This window comes from Zootoca vivipara, chromosome 4, assembly GCF_963506605.1.
Source record: "Zootoca vivipara chromosome 4, rZooViv1.1, whole genome shotgun sequence".
NCBI classification, from domain to species: Eukaryota; Metazoa; Chordata; class Lepidosauria; order Squamata; family Lacertidae; genus Zootoca; species Zootoca vivipara.
In genome coordinates, this window is record NC_083279.1 from 77,031,800 (window position 1) to 77,050,301 (window position 18,502).

The window sequence follows — 18,502 nt, forward strand, 5'->3', positions numbered from 1 at the left end:
AGGAACAGGCGTACGCCATTGCTGGATTCTGATTCGGAATGAGAGGTCATGTTTTAAGCTGTCTCTGCAGTGTAAATACTTTGCACAATAAAAGTCTTTAAAGGCAAACTGGACTCAAGCGGAGTTACTCTAGAGTAGCCACGACGACCCTCTGACACGCCCCTTTCCGTAAGAGGTCACCCTTCAATGGCAAGATACAATTATGGTGTGCACTGCTTACTTGTTTTTGTTGACTTCCACGTAGGTGCAGTCACAGACTTCATCACTTTTGTCTTCTGCAGGTAAGAAAAATGCAGCCGCATTGCAACATCCAAGTACTGTGAGTTTTCTACAGACATAACCTTTTTTTTGGCCGTTTGCATCAGCATGCTGCTTACCTCTTTTCAGCGTGTGCAGGCAATGCCCATTATTGTAATTCCATACATTCAAACAACCATCTCGTCCTCCTGTAATTAGTCTAGAATGTGAATGAAATAAATGCATTTATTCCACCGTGGGGGGACACAGCTAAAATTTATATAGAGTGGGGGTTCCCCCCCAAAAAAGGCGTATTTAGAAACATACCTCCTTCTGCTAGGATCGAAGGCGAGGCAGGTTACCGCAGAACCACCATGAGCATTGCCAAATTCAAATAAGTGCTTTCCGCTATCAAAATCCCACACTTTGACCACCTTAACACAAACACACACATACATAGGAAAGCATCTGAATAAACGCCATGGTCAGGATTCAATGGCCCACATTTGAAAGAGAAGTAAAAATTAGTCCAGTTCTATGCATAGAGGGCAAACACACAAAAAAACTCAACCACATGTGTCAAAATGGAACAGCTACGCATTGGCACATTGGTTCTATTTTACAGTATCGTTTTACTTACAGAACCCTCACAGCAGCTCACAACATGCCTGAACACTTTGTTGAACTTGCAGCACAAAACTGGCTTCTTATGGGAAGTAACCAAGTGAGGATCTGGAGGCGATCTTCCTTATGGAGAATAAAAAAACAAAAGAAGTGAGGATCAAACCATCAATACAGCAGGAAGTACACATGTATGTGGCTTGTCTGGATGGCAGCCTCCCCAGAACTGATTTAGAATTGCAATATGTGGGAAATGTGGGGAGTTTTTTTTCTTAATTAAGTCTTGCTGCTTAATGTTAAGTGAGAATCAGCCTGGAAAAAAACCAGGTTCTGACACCTGTCCCTTATACAGCAAGGGAGGTGTGTAAGCACAGCTGATGTGAATATAGCTGAAGTTCAGGGGTGTGTCTGCTGAGCTAAATATCCTCATCTGAGGCTGGCAGGGGTGCTACTGAGTACTTAAAGGGCTTGAGTCACTAGCCCATTATAAAAATTTGCATTAAGATTAGGGATAGAAGGATCTGTCAATGTCAGTTCTCTCCATTTTCCATTTTTCCAGTCCTAAACTCCGTTCTCCATATTTTGCAGTCCAACAACACCCCGGGATCTCATCAAGATTATTTTCAAAAACAAAATTTTAAAATGTTTGAAATTAAACATAGAATTTAACTTTGTAACATTTTGTGGTTTTGTAATGTTTTCATCTCTGTAAATTAACCCTTGTTGGCAGCAGTTTCAAGTATTCCATTCTCCATAAATACAGGGGCGTAGGAAGAAGAGAGTGGGGGGGGGTGCGGTCTGCCCCGGGTGTCATCCCTGAGGGGGTGACAAAATGACACACCACAGGGGGCGGCACTTACCGCGGGGCCTGGCCTGCAGCGTGCCTGAGGCATGCGTCTCTCCTGGGAGTGACGCGGTGGCTCAGGGTCCCGCGCTGCCCGAAACAGTAGCATAGGGCTTGTGTCTGCTAGGCGGACACTGCGGGCAGCTCAGCGCATTGCCCCCCTGGGCGGATTGCCGTGGCACCCCTGTGAGCGGATCATCCCGCCCCTGCATAGCTGTGCCCCTGCATAAATTCAGATCTTAGATGTTTAAGGGCCAAACTACTATGTGTTGCTCATCATGTGATTAAACAAACGTGAGTAATCACACTGCTTTATTTTGGAGAAAAAGCAGCCAGAGGTTTCCCAATTCGGAGAATGATCCCAATCTGGATTGGGGCTCAAACTAGTTTCCTGGTGTCCAATTATTTTTTCTTCCTGGCTACTCCCTCCCACCCCAAATTCATGGTTTACTGCTAACATCTCATTCACTCCTTTCTCCTGCTCTGGAGGGTAGGACTGAAAGCAATGACTTCAATTGGAAGAAAGGAGATTCCGACTAAACATTTGGAAGAACTTTGTGACAGTAAGCGCTGTTTAAGCAGTGGAACAGACTCCCACAAGAGGTGGTGGACTCTCCTTCCTTGGAGGTTTTTAAACAGAGGTTGGATGGCCATCTGTCATGGATGCTTTAGCTGAGATTCCTATATTGCAGGGGGTTGGACTAGATGGTCCTTGGGGTCCCCTCCAACTCTAAGATTCTATTATTCTAAGGGCAAATATAAGTCAAGCATGGGCTGATTTTCAGCAGAAAACTGGCAAGGGACCGCAATCCAGATTAGAAACACTTTCCAGGTTGGGGACTCTCCAAAATAAACATGTCCATGAACACTCATTTAAACACATAGCTTTGCTTTAAGACCATGAGTTCTGGTCTGTTTGCTTTCTTCTTCTTCTTCTTCTTACCGTAGTCTTAGATGGAGAATAGCCAGTGTATCCGTGGCAACGCAGAGTGATCTTATGCCTGGTATGTAGTGGCAAGCACTAATCTCTCCTTTAATTCCACTGTTTTTTGAACAGGCTGTGCATAAGCAAGTCTGGTCCTCAACATCCCAAATCTGCAATAAATAAATAAATTGAGACACGCTAAAGAGAAATTACTGAAGATGTGACAAGTGTAACTCAGCGCATGCAAAAAACAGAGACAGACCTTCACTGTGTTGTCCGTTGACATGGAGAATATTTTATCCTCTTCAGATATGTGGACATAGAAGACAGGGGCCATGTGGCCTCTGAGCATGCCTGTTGGTCTTCTGCAATTGGACCAGAACATTAAAGACTGAGCAGCTTCAGACATATGATGAAACAAAAGAGATGGGTTAACATTGGCACTACTGTAACTGAAATACATACGAATGAGGGAGAATTGTAGTACCAAGCGAGAAAGATGGATGAGCTAGCGCAGTGTGGCCACATCCACACTATACATTTAAGGTGTTCTTAAACCACTTCAACAGTCAGGGATTCCCCACCCCACCCACCCCAAAATAAAGAATAATGGGAGCTGTAGTTTTTAAAGAGGGCTGAGAGTGGGTAGGACATTCACCAACTACAGTTCTCAGGATTCTTTTGCAGGAAGCCTTGGCTGTTGAGGTGGTATAAGAGAGCTTTACATGTATCGTGTGGGCATGACCTGTGATTCTTTTGTTCTTGACTCTACCTGCCTCAGATTTTCATGCAACGTTAAGACACCAGTTGGATTCAATCACCGTAACTGTCAATAACCCTCGTCTGGCAGACGGGCCATAGCTGTCAAGGTCTCCCTTTTTTTAAGGGAAATTCCCTTATGCTGAATAGGCTTCCTCACGAGAAAAGGGAAAACTTGGCAGCTATGAGACAGGCCTGGATGTCAACACAAAGGTTCTGCTGGCATTAAACATTTAAAGCAGTATACTGCTTTAAAAAGTCATGGCTCCTCCCAACTAATCCTTTATTCCAGGCATCCCCAAACTGCGGCCCTCCAGATGTTTTGGCCTACAACTCCCATGATCCCTACCTAACAGGACCAGTGGTCGGGGAAGATGGGAATTGTAGCCCAAAACATCTGGAGGGCCAAAGTTTGGGGATGCCTGCTGTATACCTTAGTTTGTTAAGGGGTGTTGAGTGTTGCTAGGAGACACCCTCACAGAGTTACAGTTCTCAGAGTGGTTTAACAATCCATCCCTCGTCCTAGGAAACTCTGGGATTTATTAAGAGTTTATTGATGTAGCTGTGGTTTATACTAGGTCCATCTATGCAATATTTCAGAAGACAAATCACAGCAATCTATTTGTTCTAAATGATACTAGTTTATAACTAATGGCCCAAAGAGTTTAACAAAATCTTATAAGAACAGCTACAGCAATGCAATAAAATCTTACCCAGGCATATAGGGATTCCACATCCGAATGATTCGATCCATCCCACCAGTTACAATAAGGTTGTTCTTTTTACTAAGTGCAAATGTTTTCACTCCTTTGTGGACTCGGAAAACAATCTGATCCCCCTCAGCTCTACAGGAGGGAGACCCTAGGACCGACTGAGCTTTTCTTGCCTTTGAATCTTTCCTGGGTTCTTTTATTTCCTTCATCTGTTGCTCAACGTTGGTTGCTCCCACAACGCAACCTGTAGAAGGGCAAATGTTTCTGAATCAACCGTCAGGTCTCAAGTAGACTTTGGCACGATTGATAATACACAATAAATAAAAGGACACAATCTACTCATGTAAAAACACCAGGCAGGCCCCACAAATAACCCAGAGATGCATTTTAAATAAAAGGACACATTCTACTCATGTAAAAACACCAGGCAGGCCCCACAAATAACCCAGAGATGCATATTAAATAAAAGGACACATTCTACTCATGTAAAAACACCAGGCAGGCCCCACAAATAACCCAGAGATGCATTTTAAATAAAAGGACACATTCTACTCATGTAAAAACACCAGGCAGGCTCCACAAATAACCCAGAGATGCATTTTAAATAAACGGACACATTCTACTCATGTAAAAACACCAGGCAGGCTCCACAAATAACCCAGAGATGCATTTTAAATAAATGGACACATTCTACTCATGTAAAAACATGCTGATTCCCAGACCGTCCGCAGGCCAGATTTAGAAGGCGATTGGGCCGCATCCGGCCCCCGGGCCTTAGTTTGGGAACCCCTGTGCTAGTGTGTTTGATATTATTGAGATTGCAATGCTCGTTGCTTTTTTTAACACTACTGTGATTATTGTGAGCCGCTTTGAGCTCAACAATTGAAAAGTAGAGTACAGCTATTAAACCAGATCAAAAATCAAACCTCTGGAGGCCAGAGGTTCCTCACCCTGCTCTAAACTCTTCATCCTGACTGATCACATGGATGGTACTTGCAATGTGACTACAACACTGTAACATGGGAAGGAAAAGAAATTGTAGATAAGCCAAGCAAACGGAAACATGTAAGAACAACTTCCCAGATTTAAAAGCAGAAATATAATTACCTATTACTAAGGCTGTAGGCTCATGGCTTGAAGCAGAAATGACTGCTTTAATAGAATCATAGTATTTCAGCTAAAAAAAGACAGAAAACAATAATACATTATCAAAAGGCTACAAAAGATTGGTTAAATAGTGTTGTGTTGTTGAGATTGTTTTATAATTGTCTTTGGCCCAAATTTACAATGTTTACCTGAGTAACCCAGTCTCCGTGAACTTTCCAACGGATGTAAGTGACATTAGGAGAAAGAGTCGCATTCTCAAGGCTAATATTTGGAAGGTTTTCCAATTTGGGCAGCTTCTTCCACGTTCTGAAACATGTTCAGAGAACACAATAACATTAAAGAAAAATAATTAAACTTGCCCATGCTATCAGGTTCCTAATTTGGCCATTTATCACCATAGGAAGCACTTGATCTTTGTTTTGTGATTTGCAAAATGTTATGAGTTCGTTATATGCCTGTTGTCTTTGTCCATGGAGTTTTCTTGGTAGGGATACTGGAGTGGCTTGCCAGTTCCTTCTCCAGGTGGATCATGTTTAGTCAAAACTCTCCACTATGACCTGTCCATCTAGGGTGGCCCTGCATGGCATAGCTCATAGCTTCTCTGAGTTATTCAAGCCCCTTCGCCATGACAAGGCATTGATCCACGAAGTGATGTATGGAAGTGAGAAATTAAAAGACGCCTGCTTCTTGGCAGAAAAGCAATGACAAACCTAGACAGCATCTTAAAAAGCAGAGACATCACCTTGCCGACAAAGGTCCGTATAGTTAAAGCTATGGTTTTCCCAGTAGTGATGTATGGAAGTGAGAGCTGGACCATAAAGAAGGCTGATCGCCGAAGAATTGATGTTTTTGAATTATGGTGCTGGAGGAGACTCTTGAGAGTCCCATGGACTGCAAGAAGATCAAACCTATCCATTCTGAAGGAAATCAGCCCTGAGTGCTCACTGGAAGGACAGATCCTGAAGCTGAGGCTCCAATACTTTGGCCACCTCATGAGAAGAGAAGACTCCCTGGAAAAGACCCTGATGTTGGGAAAGATTGAGGGCACTAGGAGAAGGGGACGACAGAGGACAAGATGGTTGGACAGTGTTCTCGAAGCTACGAACATGAGTTTGACCAAACTGCGGGAGGCAGTGGAAGACAGGAGTGCCTGGCGTGCTCTGGTCCATGGGGTCACGAAGAGTCGGACACGACTAAACGACTAAACAACAACAACAACAACAACAACAACAACAACAACAACATGAGTTCATTAGTGGAAGCTCTTAGAGCCCCAGCGCGTTCTGTTGTTTCAGAGTTCACCTTGTAGGTCCCTAACCTTTCTCATCTGTGGGCTCCAAAGCCAATTGCAGGGCCTTCATGACTGAAGAGGACACTGTACAACTGACTAGAGAGAGCCCAGAGTTCTTGCATGACCTTCCAATTAAGTACTGAAACACAGAGTCAAGTTATCTCTCTTTGTTAAGAAGAGTAGATGTTTCTCTTCCCCTTCTCTTCCCCTTCTGTTCAGCTGGAAAATGTCCTCCTAGATGCCACCCTAACCTTTTGTTAGTTTTGTATTTCTATCTGCAGCAGCGCAGAGACAGGGAAGCAGAGAAATAATGCTCCTCTGCACTAGAGTTCAGTTGCCACATGGTCATGTGTATTGCAGAAGAGCTTAGTCCCTGTACAGCAAACCGCCAACTTATACAGGGGTTACGTTCCAGGGATCATGCCTAAAGCCAAAATTGCATATACAGTGGTACCTTGGTTTACGACCATAATCCGTTCCGGAGGTCTGTTTGTAAACCAAAACAGGTTGTAACCCAAGGCGCGCTTTTGCCAATGGGGCCTCCCCCAAAAAATTGTTTGTAATTTTTTTAAAAAAATGGGTGCGAACCAGGACATGCACTTCTGGGTTTGATGTGTTTGTAATCCAAAACATATGCAGACTAAGATACAGTATATGCAAACCAAGGTACTTCTGTAATCAAAACCCATTGCGTTTAATAGCAGATGGGATTGCCAAAGTCATTTCCCCCAGTACCCTACCCCCTTTCCACCCCCTTTTTATTCATTCATTCATTCATTTTTTGCTAAATGCGTAAAGCTGAATGCGCACAAGTTGAATGTGTATAGTTAGCAGGCTTACTGTACACAGAAAAGTCGGCTTCTGGAATCCAAACTTACTAGCTGCATCAGTCGTGTTAAACAGCCGCCACTGTAGAAACACAGCAATAGTAGCTCCAAACTTCCCAAGAGAACAGGGCCTCTTCTAGGAATTGTTTTCTGTTTCGGTTCCAGGTTTGTGGCTACCGTTGCTCAGGAAAGTTGGCAACTGGAAGCACACTTTTTGTGGAATGATTAACGAAATGTCTACTTTAATTCTCAACAGACACTTTCAAAACATTAAAATACTTGCCTTAGGACCTCTCCTACAGAGCAGATGAGCAAGATATTGACACAGCCCTGCAATCACAAAGAAGGTGCACACTTGAAACATGCTGAAAACAAACCGCAGGAAAGGTCACAATCGGGCGGCTTTCAGGATTTTGAAGACAAAAACCCTGAGATAAATAGGATGAGTAGGATTTTCTTGCAGCAGCTGTTCTTATTGATAGGGAATCTGTACTGATTGCCTGCTTCGCATGTAGTTATGGACACGGGGGGCGGGGCATGATTGCAAGGGAGATTTCCCATTAGAAAATTATGTACGAGAGGGATGTATGAGAGGGATCTCCCTTAGTCCAACCTTGTTTATCTGAAAGTCCTCTTTGCTTTGCCATACATACTGCATCTAGCCAATTGGTAGTACAGTACAACCTCTGGCATTCTCTTGCTATCTGTTGTACTTTCCCTACATATCTACTCCATAATCAAAGGAATTAAACAGCAGCTGTGGCAAGATGGGTTCCCCACCCACTGAGTTTTAAGGCCTGCAGTTTCCCTAGCAAGCATTTTTCCCAATACGCACCTGGTCATCTCCGTAAAGAATCATGCATTCATCATGATCTGTGTAGCTGAATTGGAGGGGGGGGGAAACAAAGAGGAAGAAAAATTAAGTATTCCTTAAAATCAGTGTTCTGAGCCAAAATAACATTTTGGATTGCACAATAACTTCCAAGACAAACCTGAAGACATATCTAAAGGAGATCATGTTAACACCCAAGGTTTTTAGCATAAACTACTGATTTTGCCAGCTTGTCTTCATGCAGTGCAGAGCTAACCAACTGTTATAAGAATTCTAAGGTCTCAAATGTGAAATAAATGTTCATAAGTGCAGACAGTAAACACACATGCGTAAGTATATAAACCACATCACTTTCCCTTCCTGTGGTTTCCTGGAGTCACGCTTTATGGCATCAGTACTCAGGGCATTCATCGTTTAATGTCATGGGGAAATTAACACAACAACTTCACACAGGCTGGCATTCAGCCCAAGGAGACCCAGAGCAGGTCCTGAGGCCTTGGTAGCTACTAGAGGGTGTTGGGTCCTGATTCTGGGCCAACCTGAGCTTGAAGAAGAGGATATAAGTGTAATAATAGATATAGCCACGCATATAGAAGTATGCCATGGTTATTAGCAGATAATTGACAAAAGACCTGAATTTTGAGTGCCTTACCAGTAATCCACATTCAAAGGTATAGCTTCTAAACCACTAATTTGTAGGTAGGGTTCAAAGTTGGAGCTTTCATAGAGCTGAAGTTCGCGATCCCTGTCACAAAGTTGAAATATTATATATTACAGTGGTACCTTGGTTTATGAACACAATTGGTTCTGGAAGTCTGTTCATGAACTGAGGCGTTCATAAACTGAAGCAAACTTTCCCATTGAAAGTAATGGAAAGTGGATTAATCTGTTCCAGACGGTCCGCGAAGTACTTAAACTGAAGTGTTCATAAACTGAAGCAAACTTTCTCATTGAAAGTAATGGAAAGTGGATTAATCCGTTCCAGACGGGTCCACAGAGTACTCAACCTGAAGCGTACTTAACCCGAAGCATGGGTGTAATTGGTTCCAGAGGTCTGTTCATAAACTGAAGCGTTCATAAACTGAAGCGAACTTTCCCATTGAAAGTAATGGAAAGTGAATTAATCCGTTCCAGATGGGTCCACGGCGTTTGTAAACTGAAAATTCGTAAACCGAGGTGTTCGTAAACCGAGGTTCAACTGTATACCATTATGGGTTGAATGTGCAGGTTTCCCATAATAAGGAGGCAATTAGCATTTGAAGGTGGGATATTCCTTGTGAAAACAGTGTTGGGGAAAGGGTTCAAAACTTTCCCCCAAGTTGTGACCCTAACTGAGCGACCCTTGCAGCTTCTATTTGTTAACATTCAACGAGACAAGAAACTGAGATTCAGTTTCTGATCTCCATCATCCCATCAGGTTAGCCCCAAAGCCAATGCCCTATCTACTACTGCCAATGCCCTGGCAAACCCTGTAATGCTGGCCAAGATCCCAAACTGTTTTGTTTATGCAGCTTTCTCCAGTCAACCTCACAGCTTTGGGCGAAAGAAATACTGGTAACATGCTTTTATTTGAGCTTTTGTGCAAAGGGCACTTACCCAGTTCCCAAAATCAACTTATTATACGGTGTCATGACAGTGAAATCCATCAACCACTTAGATTTTCTGTAGGCTTTCTCCTTAAAAAAAAAAGAAAAGGCAAGCAGTTAAGTATTGCTTGCTAATTCCAAGGTATGGTCTGAATGCACATGGGGCCAGCATCTTGGTGAAGCAATGTAGATATGGGTTTGGATGGGAGACTGCATTGAGAGCCAGCATGGTGTAGTGGTTAAGAGCGGTAGACTTGTAATCTGGGGAACCAGGTTCGCGTCTCTGCTCCTCCACATGTAGCTGCTGGGTGACCTTGGGCTAGTCACACTTCTCTGAAGTCTCTCAGCCCCACTCACCTCACAGAGTGTTTGTTGTGGGAGAGGAAGGGAAAGGAGAATGTTAGCCGCTTTGAGACTCCTTCGGGTAGTGATAAAGCAGGATATCAAATCCAAACTCCTCCTCCTCCTCCACACACAAGTATGCTGCTTTGGGTTCCATGATGAAAAACAGGCAGGATTTAAATGTAAAGGGGAAAATAAACAATCATTCCTGAATCATGAATACTTCAGCTCTCATCTTTTCAAAGGAAAATTGAACTAAAAGTAGCTGAGGTACAGACGGTCCTGGGTAGAAGACAGGAGGACACAAACCTTTTATGTTATGGAAGTTCAGGTGAATGAGGAGGAACTTATAAAATGCAATCTTGCCAGAATTTAGGGCCATAGGGTGCAATATAAACCGAAATAAATAAGCAGGCCTTGTGCCAGTCACTGCCTCTCAGCATAACCCACCTCACAGGGCTTTTGTGAGGAATAAATGAGGAGAGGGAGAACCATGTTTGCCACCCCAGAACCTACAACATGAGAAAATGTGACATACAAACACCATCTTGCTTCGTATCAGCTTGAGCTGTGGTGACCAAAAGGAAACAAGACCGTCTTCTCGAGCTGTTATCAATGTGCTATCCAACAGCGAGCAAATTTTCAGCACAGGCTCTCCATGTGGGATCTCCTTTATGGTGGCAGGTAGTGCAAAAGAGACTTCTTTCAACCGGGCAGATGACTCATGTTGTTCAGCATATTCCAGCTGCATGTATGTGCAGAAGTCATGCTGGGATGGGGAAAAGTGACAGTCATTGTCTCAGCGCTCAAAAGGCCAGATCTCATGCATATGTACTTGAAATGGAGTCCTGCTGTGTTCAATGGGGCTTACTCCTGAGAAACTACGCATAGGAACAATGCCATCATAAGCATAAGACTAAGAAGCTCAGTTTCCACACTTTAAGGATGAAACTTCACATTGATAATGCAATCTGATACATGTGTGTGGTTGGAGGAGAAATTTGGTTTCGTTTGTGTTCTGAGAACCAGCCCCTCCACCTGCCAAACCTTAACACCTCGTGGGGCAAGGGAAATCATAGCATACTTCAGCCTTTCTCAACCTTGGGGTCCTAATTGTTGTTGCATTACAACTCCCATCCCTAGCTAGCAGGGCCGGTGGCTAGGGATGATGGGAACTGTAGTTCAGCGACATCTGGGGACTCAAGGTTGGCATACTTATTTAGTGCCCTCTTTTATAGAGAAATGAGGGACCCAGGTGGCTCTGTGGGTTAAACCACTGAGCCTAGGGCTTGCTGATCAGAAGGTCAGCGGTTCGAATCCCTGTGGCGGGGTGAGCTCCCGTTGCTCGGTCCCAGCTCCTGCCAACCTAGCAGTTCGAAAGCATATCAAAATGCAAGTAGATAAATAGGAACGGCTACAGCAGGAAGGTAAACGGTGTTTCCATGTGCTGCTCTGGTTTGCCAGAAGCGGCTTTGTCATGCTGGCCACATGACCTGGAAACTATACGCCGGCTCCCTCGGCCAATAATGCGAGATGAGCGTGCAACCCCAGAGTCGGTCACGACTGGACCTAATGGTCAGGGGTCCCTTTACCTTTACCTTTATAGAGAAATACATTACCGGTAGCTTCTTTCTTTCAGAGGCATATTCCTTGACTTGGCATCACCTTTTCACCCATAGTCACATCCTATTTTAAGCAATTAATTAATTATCGCTTCCAATACACACTTACCCAACGAATTCTGCCAGTTGCAGAACAGTCAATTTTCATGAAAAGCTTTTCTATTTGTTCATCACTCTGTAGGAGCAAAGGGTGTACACAACAATCTTTAACGCACAAATGGTCGAGGTTACATGAGGTACAGTTTCTAGCTTCAATCCAGCAAACATGAATGGCGGCACCAACAAAGATTAAGGGCCAATGGGGCTGTGCATGGAAGCCAGAGGTTAACAGTAGAATCCTATGCATATCTACTCTGATGCATGCCCCACTGACTTACTCCCAGGTAAGTGTGCAGAGCACTGGAGCCTAAATGCAGGACAGAAAGTGCTCCCACCTCCCCCTCTCCCCATTCCATCTCATCTATGGTATTAAGCCACTGCGGTATGGTTTTCCAACTGTGCTTTGCTTACTGCGTTTTGTGACCCCATGCATTTCTTCAACGTGCGCTTGAAGTTTTCCACATCCAAATACTTATGTCCATTAATTTCTAAGTCCTGGAAGCAGATAAAGCAACAGGAAATATAGTGTGCTATTATAAAGCAGCAGACTTGCCAAGAGAGCAGCACAACTTTTCAAAGCAAGGCCTCATTCTGGTACTATTTCTTTCTCCCTGGACAGATCAAAGTTGCAATCAAACCTGAATGAAAACATAAGGCACAAAGATATTGCATAGCTCATATCTTTGCCCAAAATTGGGTAGACCCTCCCAGTGTATTGGGGTTCCTAGGGACCCTGAGCTGCTTTCGATGTCACAAGGCAGACCTATTTCACTTCTAGGTTTGCCGGTTTTTGATCCTGCCCTGTGGTTGTCACTTTAACAGCAGTTTGATGCTCAGTAATTAGCAAGTAATAACATTTAGTGCCAGGTCATCATAATACAATTTGCCTGCTGATCGCTGCTTCTTTTATTAAAGGCACGTAAGCAAGCCATGCCACTTCTCTGGTCTGCTTTCTGCACACACAAAAACTCATGCTTCTCGCTCATTCAGAAGTGGCTATTAACAGACTTTGCTGAAAGCCTCTCTCTGCTCCATGTGTCAAGGAGACTTGTCAATACTTTGCTCATAGGGAACCCTTAGAAGTCCATGAAACCAGAACTCCCAAGAGATGTTTGATGCATCTAAGGATGTGATTGGACCTTAAGATGCATTGGATCGTAAGAAGACCTGACTTAAGGTCCTACTTGAGAGGTTCCAGTAGGCATCTCTGGCCGGCCTTTGTGACAACAGGATGCTGGACTAGACAAGCCTTTGACCTGGTCCAGGAGGCTCTTATGATCCACAGCACCTGGTTGACTACAGTGCATGGGGAAGAGAGGAGAGGACAAGGATATGGATGCAGGTGAGGGCTGGACACAGGGCCCACAAAGCCCTGCTTGAGATATCTTGCAAGCTAACATATCAGAACTGATATTTATCTTGCATTACATTACATCAGTAATTATTACATTGCTCTCTTGCAGACACAAATCTCTTCACAATATTAATGAACTCACTTTCTCAATACTTTCTTACTCCAAACTTTCTGGGGCATAAATGCAAGTTAAACAGGTGCCCTTCTGTAATTGGTATGAGAGAACAGTTTGTTTCCAGTCAATATGCTAACAGCGAAACAATATACAGTGAAATGAGTTCATTGGGTTGATCGTACCTGAAAGGCCACATGTAGCTTTTGAAGCTGTTCCAGAGTTACTTGCTGCTCAATCTTGCCAAGACAAAAAAAAGATAAAAATGGAATAAATAAATGATGATGCACACAGGCCCCCTTTTAGGATTTGGGAGATGCTCATGGATTTAATGTTACGTGAGGACACCTTTCAATTCATTGCAACCTATGTTCCCACAGCCTTGCCCCCTCCCCCCAGTAAATCATTGCGACTCACCTGCCGGGAAGCTAGTGTAGCAGCTCCACCCCACCCACTGAACCACTTTGGCACACAGCTCAGTCCTCCGAAACCTCACTACCACTAGATGACACCTTGCATCATCCGCTACCTGAGGCAGCTTCCTCATTCTGCCTAATGATAGGACCAGACCCGGAGCATATGCTATCAGGATGCTGCGGGGGGGGGGGGAGACTTCTCCATGCCAAGCGACTCCTATCTTGTCCATAATGTTTGCAAGTACGGTAGTTGGAACCATGGTGTGTGAACCTCTGTCTCTTTGTTTCATGTTCCAGGTGGTTGTTGGGTATGCGTCTGCAAAGTGGCTTTCATTTGGTATCCTTGTGGAGATTGCAGTGTGTGCTGTGTGGTTCTAACTGACTCTATAGAGGGAACTTCTCTCTGACATCATGGAAAGCCGGTGAGCCCATTGTCATCCAACAAATTCAGATTCTCCCCGTCCTCTCATAGCATTTACCATTTTGAAAAGCCCTTCGGAGCCCAGCAAGATAATTCACTATACCTTTCCTTTCCATTGGCTTCTGGATGAGTCGACACGATGGCGAACGCTTTCGCTCTCCAGTATATTTTCCATGAGTCCAATGGAGTGACTCCTCTGCTGCCCTTTCAGTAGCTCCTTCAGCAGCCATTCTGGAAGCTGCTCTATCTCCTCCCCCCGAGCTTCTGAAAAACTGCTAAGGGAAACTGGAGACACAGCTGGCAACCTGTACGCTCCTAATGAAGTCTGTGCACGTCGAAACAGAAGGTCTGTTGCATCCGTCGTCTCTTTCAACTCATTCAGAATGCTGTCAGAGCACAAACACCAGAAGGCAGGCATTATTATTATTATTATTATTATTATTAATTAACTATCTCTTAATAATAAATTACCTATCATTAATTATTAGTTGCTGGCAGTAGTGGCAGTAACAGTAGAAACAACAGTAGATTGTTTCCAGACTGAGGTAACAGCTTCCTTTACAAGGCACAGCTTATGTACACACACAATTCCTTTAAATCACATTTTTCACCTCAAAGAATTCTGGGCACTGTGGTTTTTGTTTTTTTAAAGCACTGCTGGGAATTGTAACTCTGTGAGGGGTAAACTACAGTGCCCAGAAGTATTTGAGGGAGGAAATGTGCTTGAAAGGTATAGTGCGAACACAGGGACACAACTCTATCCAACTACAACCCTCACATTTTTCAGTTATCATGTGATTAAATGGGGGGTGGGGAAATGGAGGGCATAACAAGGTGAAGTGACTCACTCAGATTCTCAAAGGACCTGAACAATGGCACCGCAAAAAAAGAGAGGACACATTAGCATGTCTCCAATCTGGACATTTCCTATATTAAACTATACCTAGAGTGGCTGGTTGGGCACAAACAAGAGGACTGTAGGGGCAGGGTGGGTGAGTCATACAAATATTTCTGCTTTTTTGTCAGCCTCCGTAACATGTGCTGGAGAAGATTAAATGTAAATGGACGAGTCAACAACAAGCTGGTCTTGGCTGGTCTCCAATGGGGTTGGAAGCCTTAACATCAGCTAAGCAGCATCATTTAATACAACCTTAATTTCCTGGGTTGGGTACCATAAGAGAAGGCCAACTTGGAAACTAGTGTATAGTGTTGTATGGCTGGCTGCCTTATGTGCGACAACTCTCCCAGAGACGAAAACAATAAATGCTAATCTATTTAAATGCACAAGGAGGCAGCATTGGACAAAGGCTAGGCGATAAATTGGGATGGCTTCTAAGAGTGCTTCTAGAATGTGCAGTTTTAGTGCTACCTAGTCATTGATTTTCCACTATAAGCTACAAAATAAATTACAAGCGACTCTCCATCGTTCTATGAGCATGGCGCTATTTGTGTGTGAACATCCTGCTGTTATAACTATACTAGTGGGTGTAGCATAGTTGTGCGGCTACAGGAGTAAATGTGTGCCGAATCATGCCATTTTAGCAGTGGGCTTAAAAAAATGCTTTCTCTTTGTGTTTAGGAATTCACACCTGTGAGGGGTAAGAGGAGGACTAGGAGAGGTGTCAAAGGTGCTCAGATTTCTACCTTGAACCCTCCCTTTTTGTGAGGTATTGATTACGTAGCTGTGATGTAGGAATGATGTATTTTGGGGGTGTTTCTTGGTGATGGGAAAACTGATAAAAGTGGAGGTTCACTTTTGTTCTGGGTTCCTTCCTTGTTCTCCTGAGTGAGGGGAAGGACCCTGTTGCAACAGCAAAAATAAAGGCTTTGCTTCTCAAACTTCTCTGGTTGGCCTCTGTTATATATTCTCCAACTGATGTACCCCATAAGGGAATAAGAGCAGATTTTTGCTTATAACAGGACACTTGTTCATTTTAAAACTTTTGCAAAATAAAATAAAATTAGGTAGGTGAAAAAGTGTTTTGTTGCCATTTGTCCCCCCTCCCCCCCAAAAAAAAAGCTGCTAAAAGGATGCTGATGAGAAGGATAAGAATGGAAGTGGGCTCAAATTACATGTCAAAACTATGCCTCTACAAAAAGAAACAGAAAAGTAGTGTGCTACTGTTCTGTTCCTACCTCTCAGAAAAGAATTGAGAAACAATGCAAGCAGCAGGGACATAGATTCAAACCGCATCAAATGCCCATAGCAAAATTAACACGCCTTCTAAAATCTCCATCTCGGCATGTGTCGTGGAATTGAATTGATTTTATGCATGTGCTATTTTAAACTGGTTTTTTTTTTGAATTTATAATCATTATTTTTTAGATATAAAACAGTTGCATATAGAAAACAATTGTATAACACTGTTATAACTATGAACACTCGATCCATGATGCTTGATGAATAGCTGGCTCTTCTCTTAGGAATACTTCAAACCTTAATATAAACAAGAGGAAACGTGAACAGGTTTGTATTCCCCCCCCCCAATGCTTCTGTTAGGGAGGGTAGGACTCAAACCAATGGATTCAAGTTACAAGAAAGGAGATTCCGACTAAACATCAAAAAGAACTTTCTGACAGTAAGAGCTGTTATACAGTGGAGCAGACTCCCGTGAGAGGTGGTGGACTCTACTTCCTTGGAGGTTTCTAAGCAGATGTTGGATTGCCACCTGCCATTTATGATCTAGTTGAGATCCCTGCATTGCAGGGGGTTGGACTAGATGACCCTCGAGGTCCCTTCCAACTCTACAGTTCTAGGGTCTCTTTTGTTTGCAGGGTGTTGGGTTGCATGTTCCACAAAGTGCATTCCATGCCATGCCATCTAATTGCATATAATTGATAATTTGACAAAAGAAATACTGTTTCTTTGCAACCACTCCCTCCCTCCCAAATTTGCTATTATTTATTTCTTCGCTTTAAGCCTTGTTGTATCTTTCTTGTTCTAAGAAACCAAGTCAAGGAACTCTCCTTCTCAGGCAGTACCGATGTGTGTGAGAGAAGCTAATTATAATCCGTTGCACGTTCCCAAGCAAAGCAGACTGAGTAAACAAAACAAACAAAAAAAGGATTTTTCACAGTAAGAATGTGCACTAGTGATTTAGAATTCACCAAGGCGATAGAATGTGAAGCGATCATGTCTCAATGAAGGAACTGTTCACGTTAGGGTTTGAAAATTCTGACAATTCATAAGAAAGCAAAAGAACAGCATTTGGTTCCCTGACAACAAGCAAATAGCTTCCAAACAATACTGATCAGCACTGCAGTCACTCTTGGACTGAGTCTGCACCCAAACTCCTTGTATTATTATTTTTTAAAGCTGGTAATAATCTGTTTTTTTAAAAAAAAAAATACCGTATATGCATTGAGAGGTTTTTTAAAAACAAACCCTCCCCCTCCCCCTTCACCTCTTACCTGCTAAGTGTGGATGTTTCTAAGTGTCCTGAAGCAGAACTTGGTCTCACTTTTCTCCCCAGAGGCATTCTGGCACCAGAAATTTACCCTTCCCAGTGCCAGCTACTGAATATCACAATACCACTGCTGTTTCCGCTCCCCTGAGGCAGCGGTGGGTGCCCAATTTTTTCCTAAGATTGGAGCCTGCTGGTTAGATCTCGTCTGTCCAGAGTTTGCCACAGCTCAGGTTACTTAGCACCTCCTCCAAGTCCCAAAGCACCACAGCTTGGGGATTATGCATTGCAGCACCCTCAGGGCAGGGGTGTTGCTAGGTGCTTAAGAGTCTTGGGGGAACATGTGCATATTTGTATACCCTTTGCTAAGATATATATAAATTGATGGAAAAATTAGGGGGGGGGGAGGGACAGCAGCTGCAGTACTATAAAAATGACATGTAGAAGGGCCCTGAGCTGTGATTCTCATTCCAAAGGTGCCACCTGTACCACAATAAAAGTCCCTCTACCTACCTGAGTATCTAGTTCTGCCACCAAGCCTGATAAAAGCAAGTCCTGAGGCACTGTAGGAGTAGGACCTTAAGTCAGAGCATATTGTTTTGACTGTAAAATTATGCTTTAAATGTATACGGTGTGTTAGGCAGCCTCGAGCTGTCCTTTGTTGTCAAGCCAGAACTTTTAGAAATTCACTATTTGAAATCCCATTTCCACCAGGTAGCTCGGATCGGCATTCATTGCGGTTCTCTCCCCTCCATTTTATGCACACCACAACCTTACTAAGTAGAGGTTAGCCTGCGAGTGACAGGACAAGGTATCCCCACATCCTTTTATTTTGTATTTATTTACATGCCACTGTATATATAACCTTAAAATTCTTATAACAATGGTAATAAGGGCCTGTTGTTTTGGAACTTGACCTCACACCTGCCATAACAACAACAACAACAACAACAACAACAACAACAACAACAACAACAACAACAACTATAT

The 18,502-nt window shown here is 43.4% G+C and overlaps 1 protein-coding gene across 1 annotated transcript in view; it reads right to left on the reverse strand.

Annotated features, from left to right (window-relative positions):
* Positions 1 to 17,753, reverse strand: part of LOC118085230 (WD repeat-containing protein on Y chromosome-like) — a 30,095-nt gene extending 12,342 nt beyond the window's left edge. Inside the window, exons 1-19 of the mRNA XM_035115657.2 lie at positions 17,520 to 17,753; positions 14,212 to 14,494; positions 13,457 to 13,510; positions 12,217 to 12,300; positions 11,816 to 11,881; positions 10,623 to 10,853; positions 9,753 to 9,832; positions 8,809 to 8,901; positions 8,160 to 8,205; positions 7,608 to 7,654; positions 5,395 to 5,512; positions 5,207 to 5,276; positions 4,100 to 4,343; positions 2,890 to 2,992; positions 2,646 to 2,797; positions 878 to 980; positions 565 to 671; positions 378 to 457; positions 221 to 275 (exon numbers count right to left, since the gene is read on the reverse strand). Coding sequence (XP_034971548.2) covers positions 221 to 275; positions 378 to 457; positions 565 to 671; positions 878 to 980; positions 2,646 to 2,797; positions 2,890 to 2,992; positions 4,100 to 4,343; positions 5,207 to 5,276; positions 5,395 to 5,512; positions 7,608 to 7,654; positions 8,160 to 8,205; positions 8,809 to 8,901; positions 9,753 to 9,832; positions 10,623 to 10,853; positions 11,816 to 11,881; positions 12,217 to 12,300; positions 13,457 to 13,510; positions 14,212 to 14,494; positions 17,520 to 17,587 — 2,084 coding nt within the window. The 5' untranslated portion in view covers positions 17,588 to 17,753. The remainder of the gene's footprint in view (positions 1 to 220; positions 276 to 377; positions 458 to 564; positions 672 to 877; positions 981 to 2,645; positions 2,798 to 2,889; positions 2,993 to 4,099; positions 4,344 to 5,206; positions 5,277 to 5,394; positions 5,513 to 7,607; positions 7,655 to 8,159; positions 8,206 to 8,808; positions 8,902 to 9,752; positions 9,833 to 10,622; positions 10,854 to 11,815; positions 11,882 to 12,216; positions 12,301 to 13,456; positions 13,511 to 14,211; positions 14,495 to 17,519) is intronic.
* Positions 17,754 to 18,502: the final 749 nt, after the last annotated feature.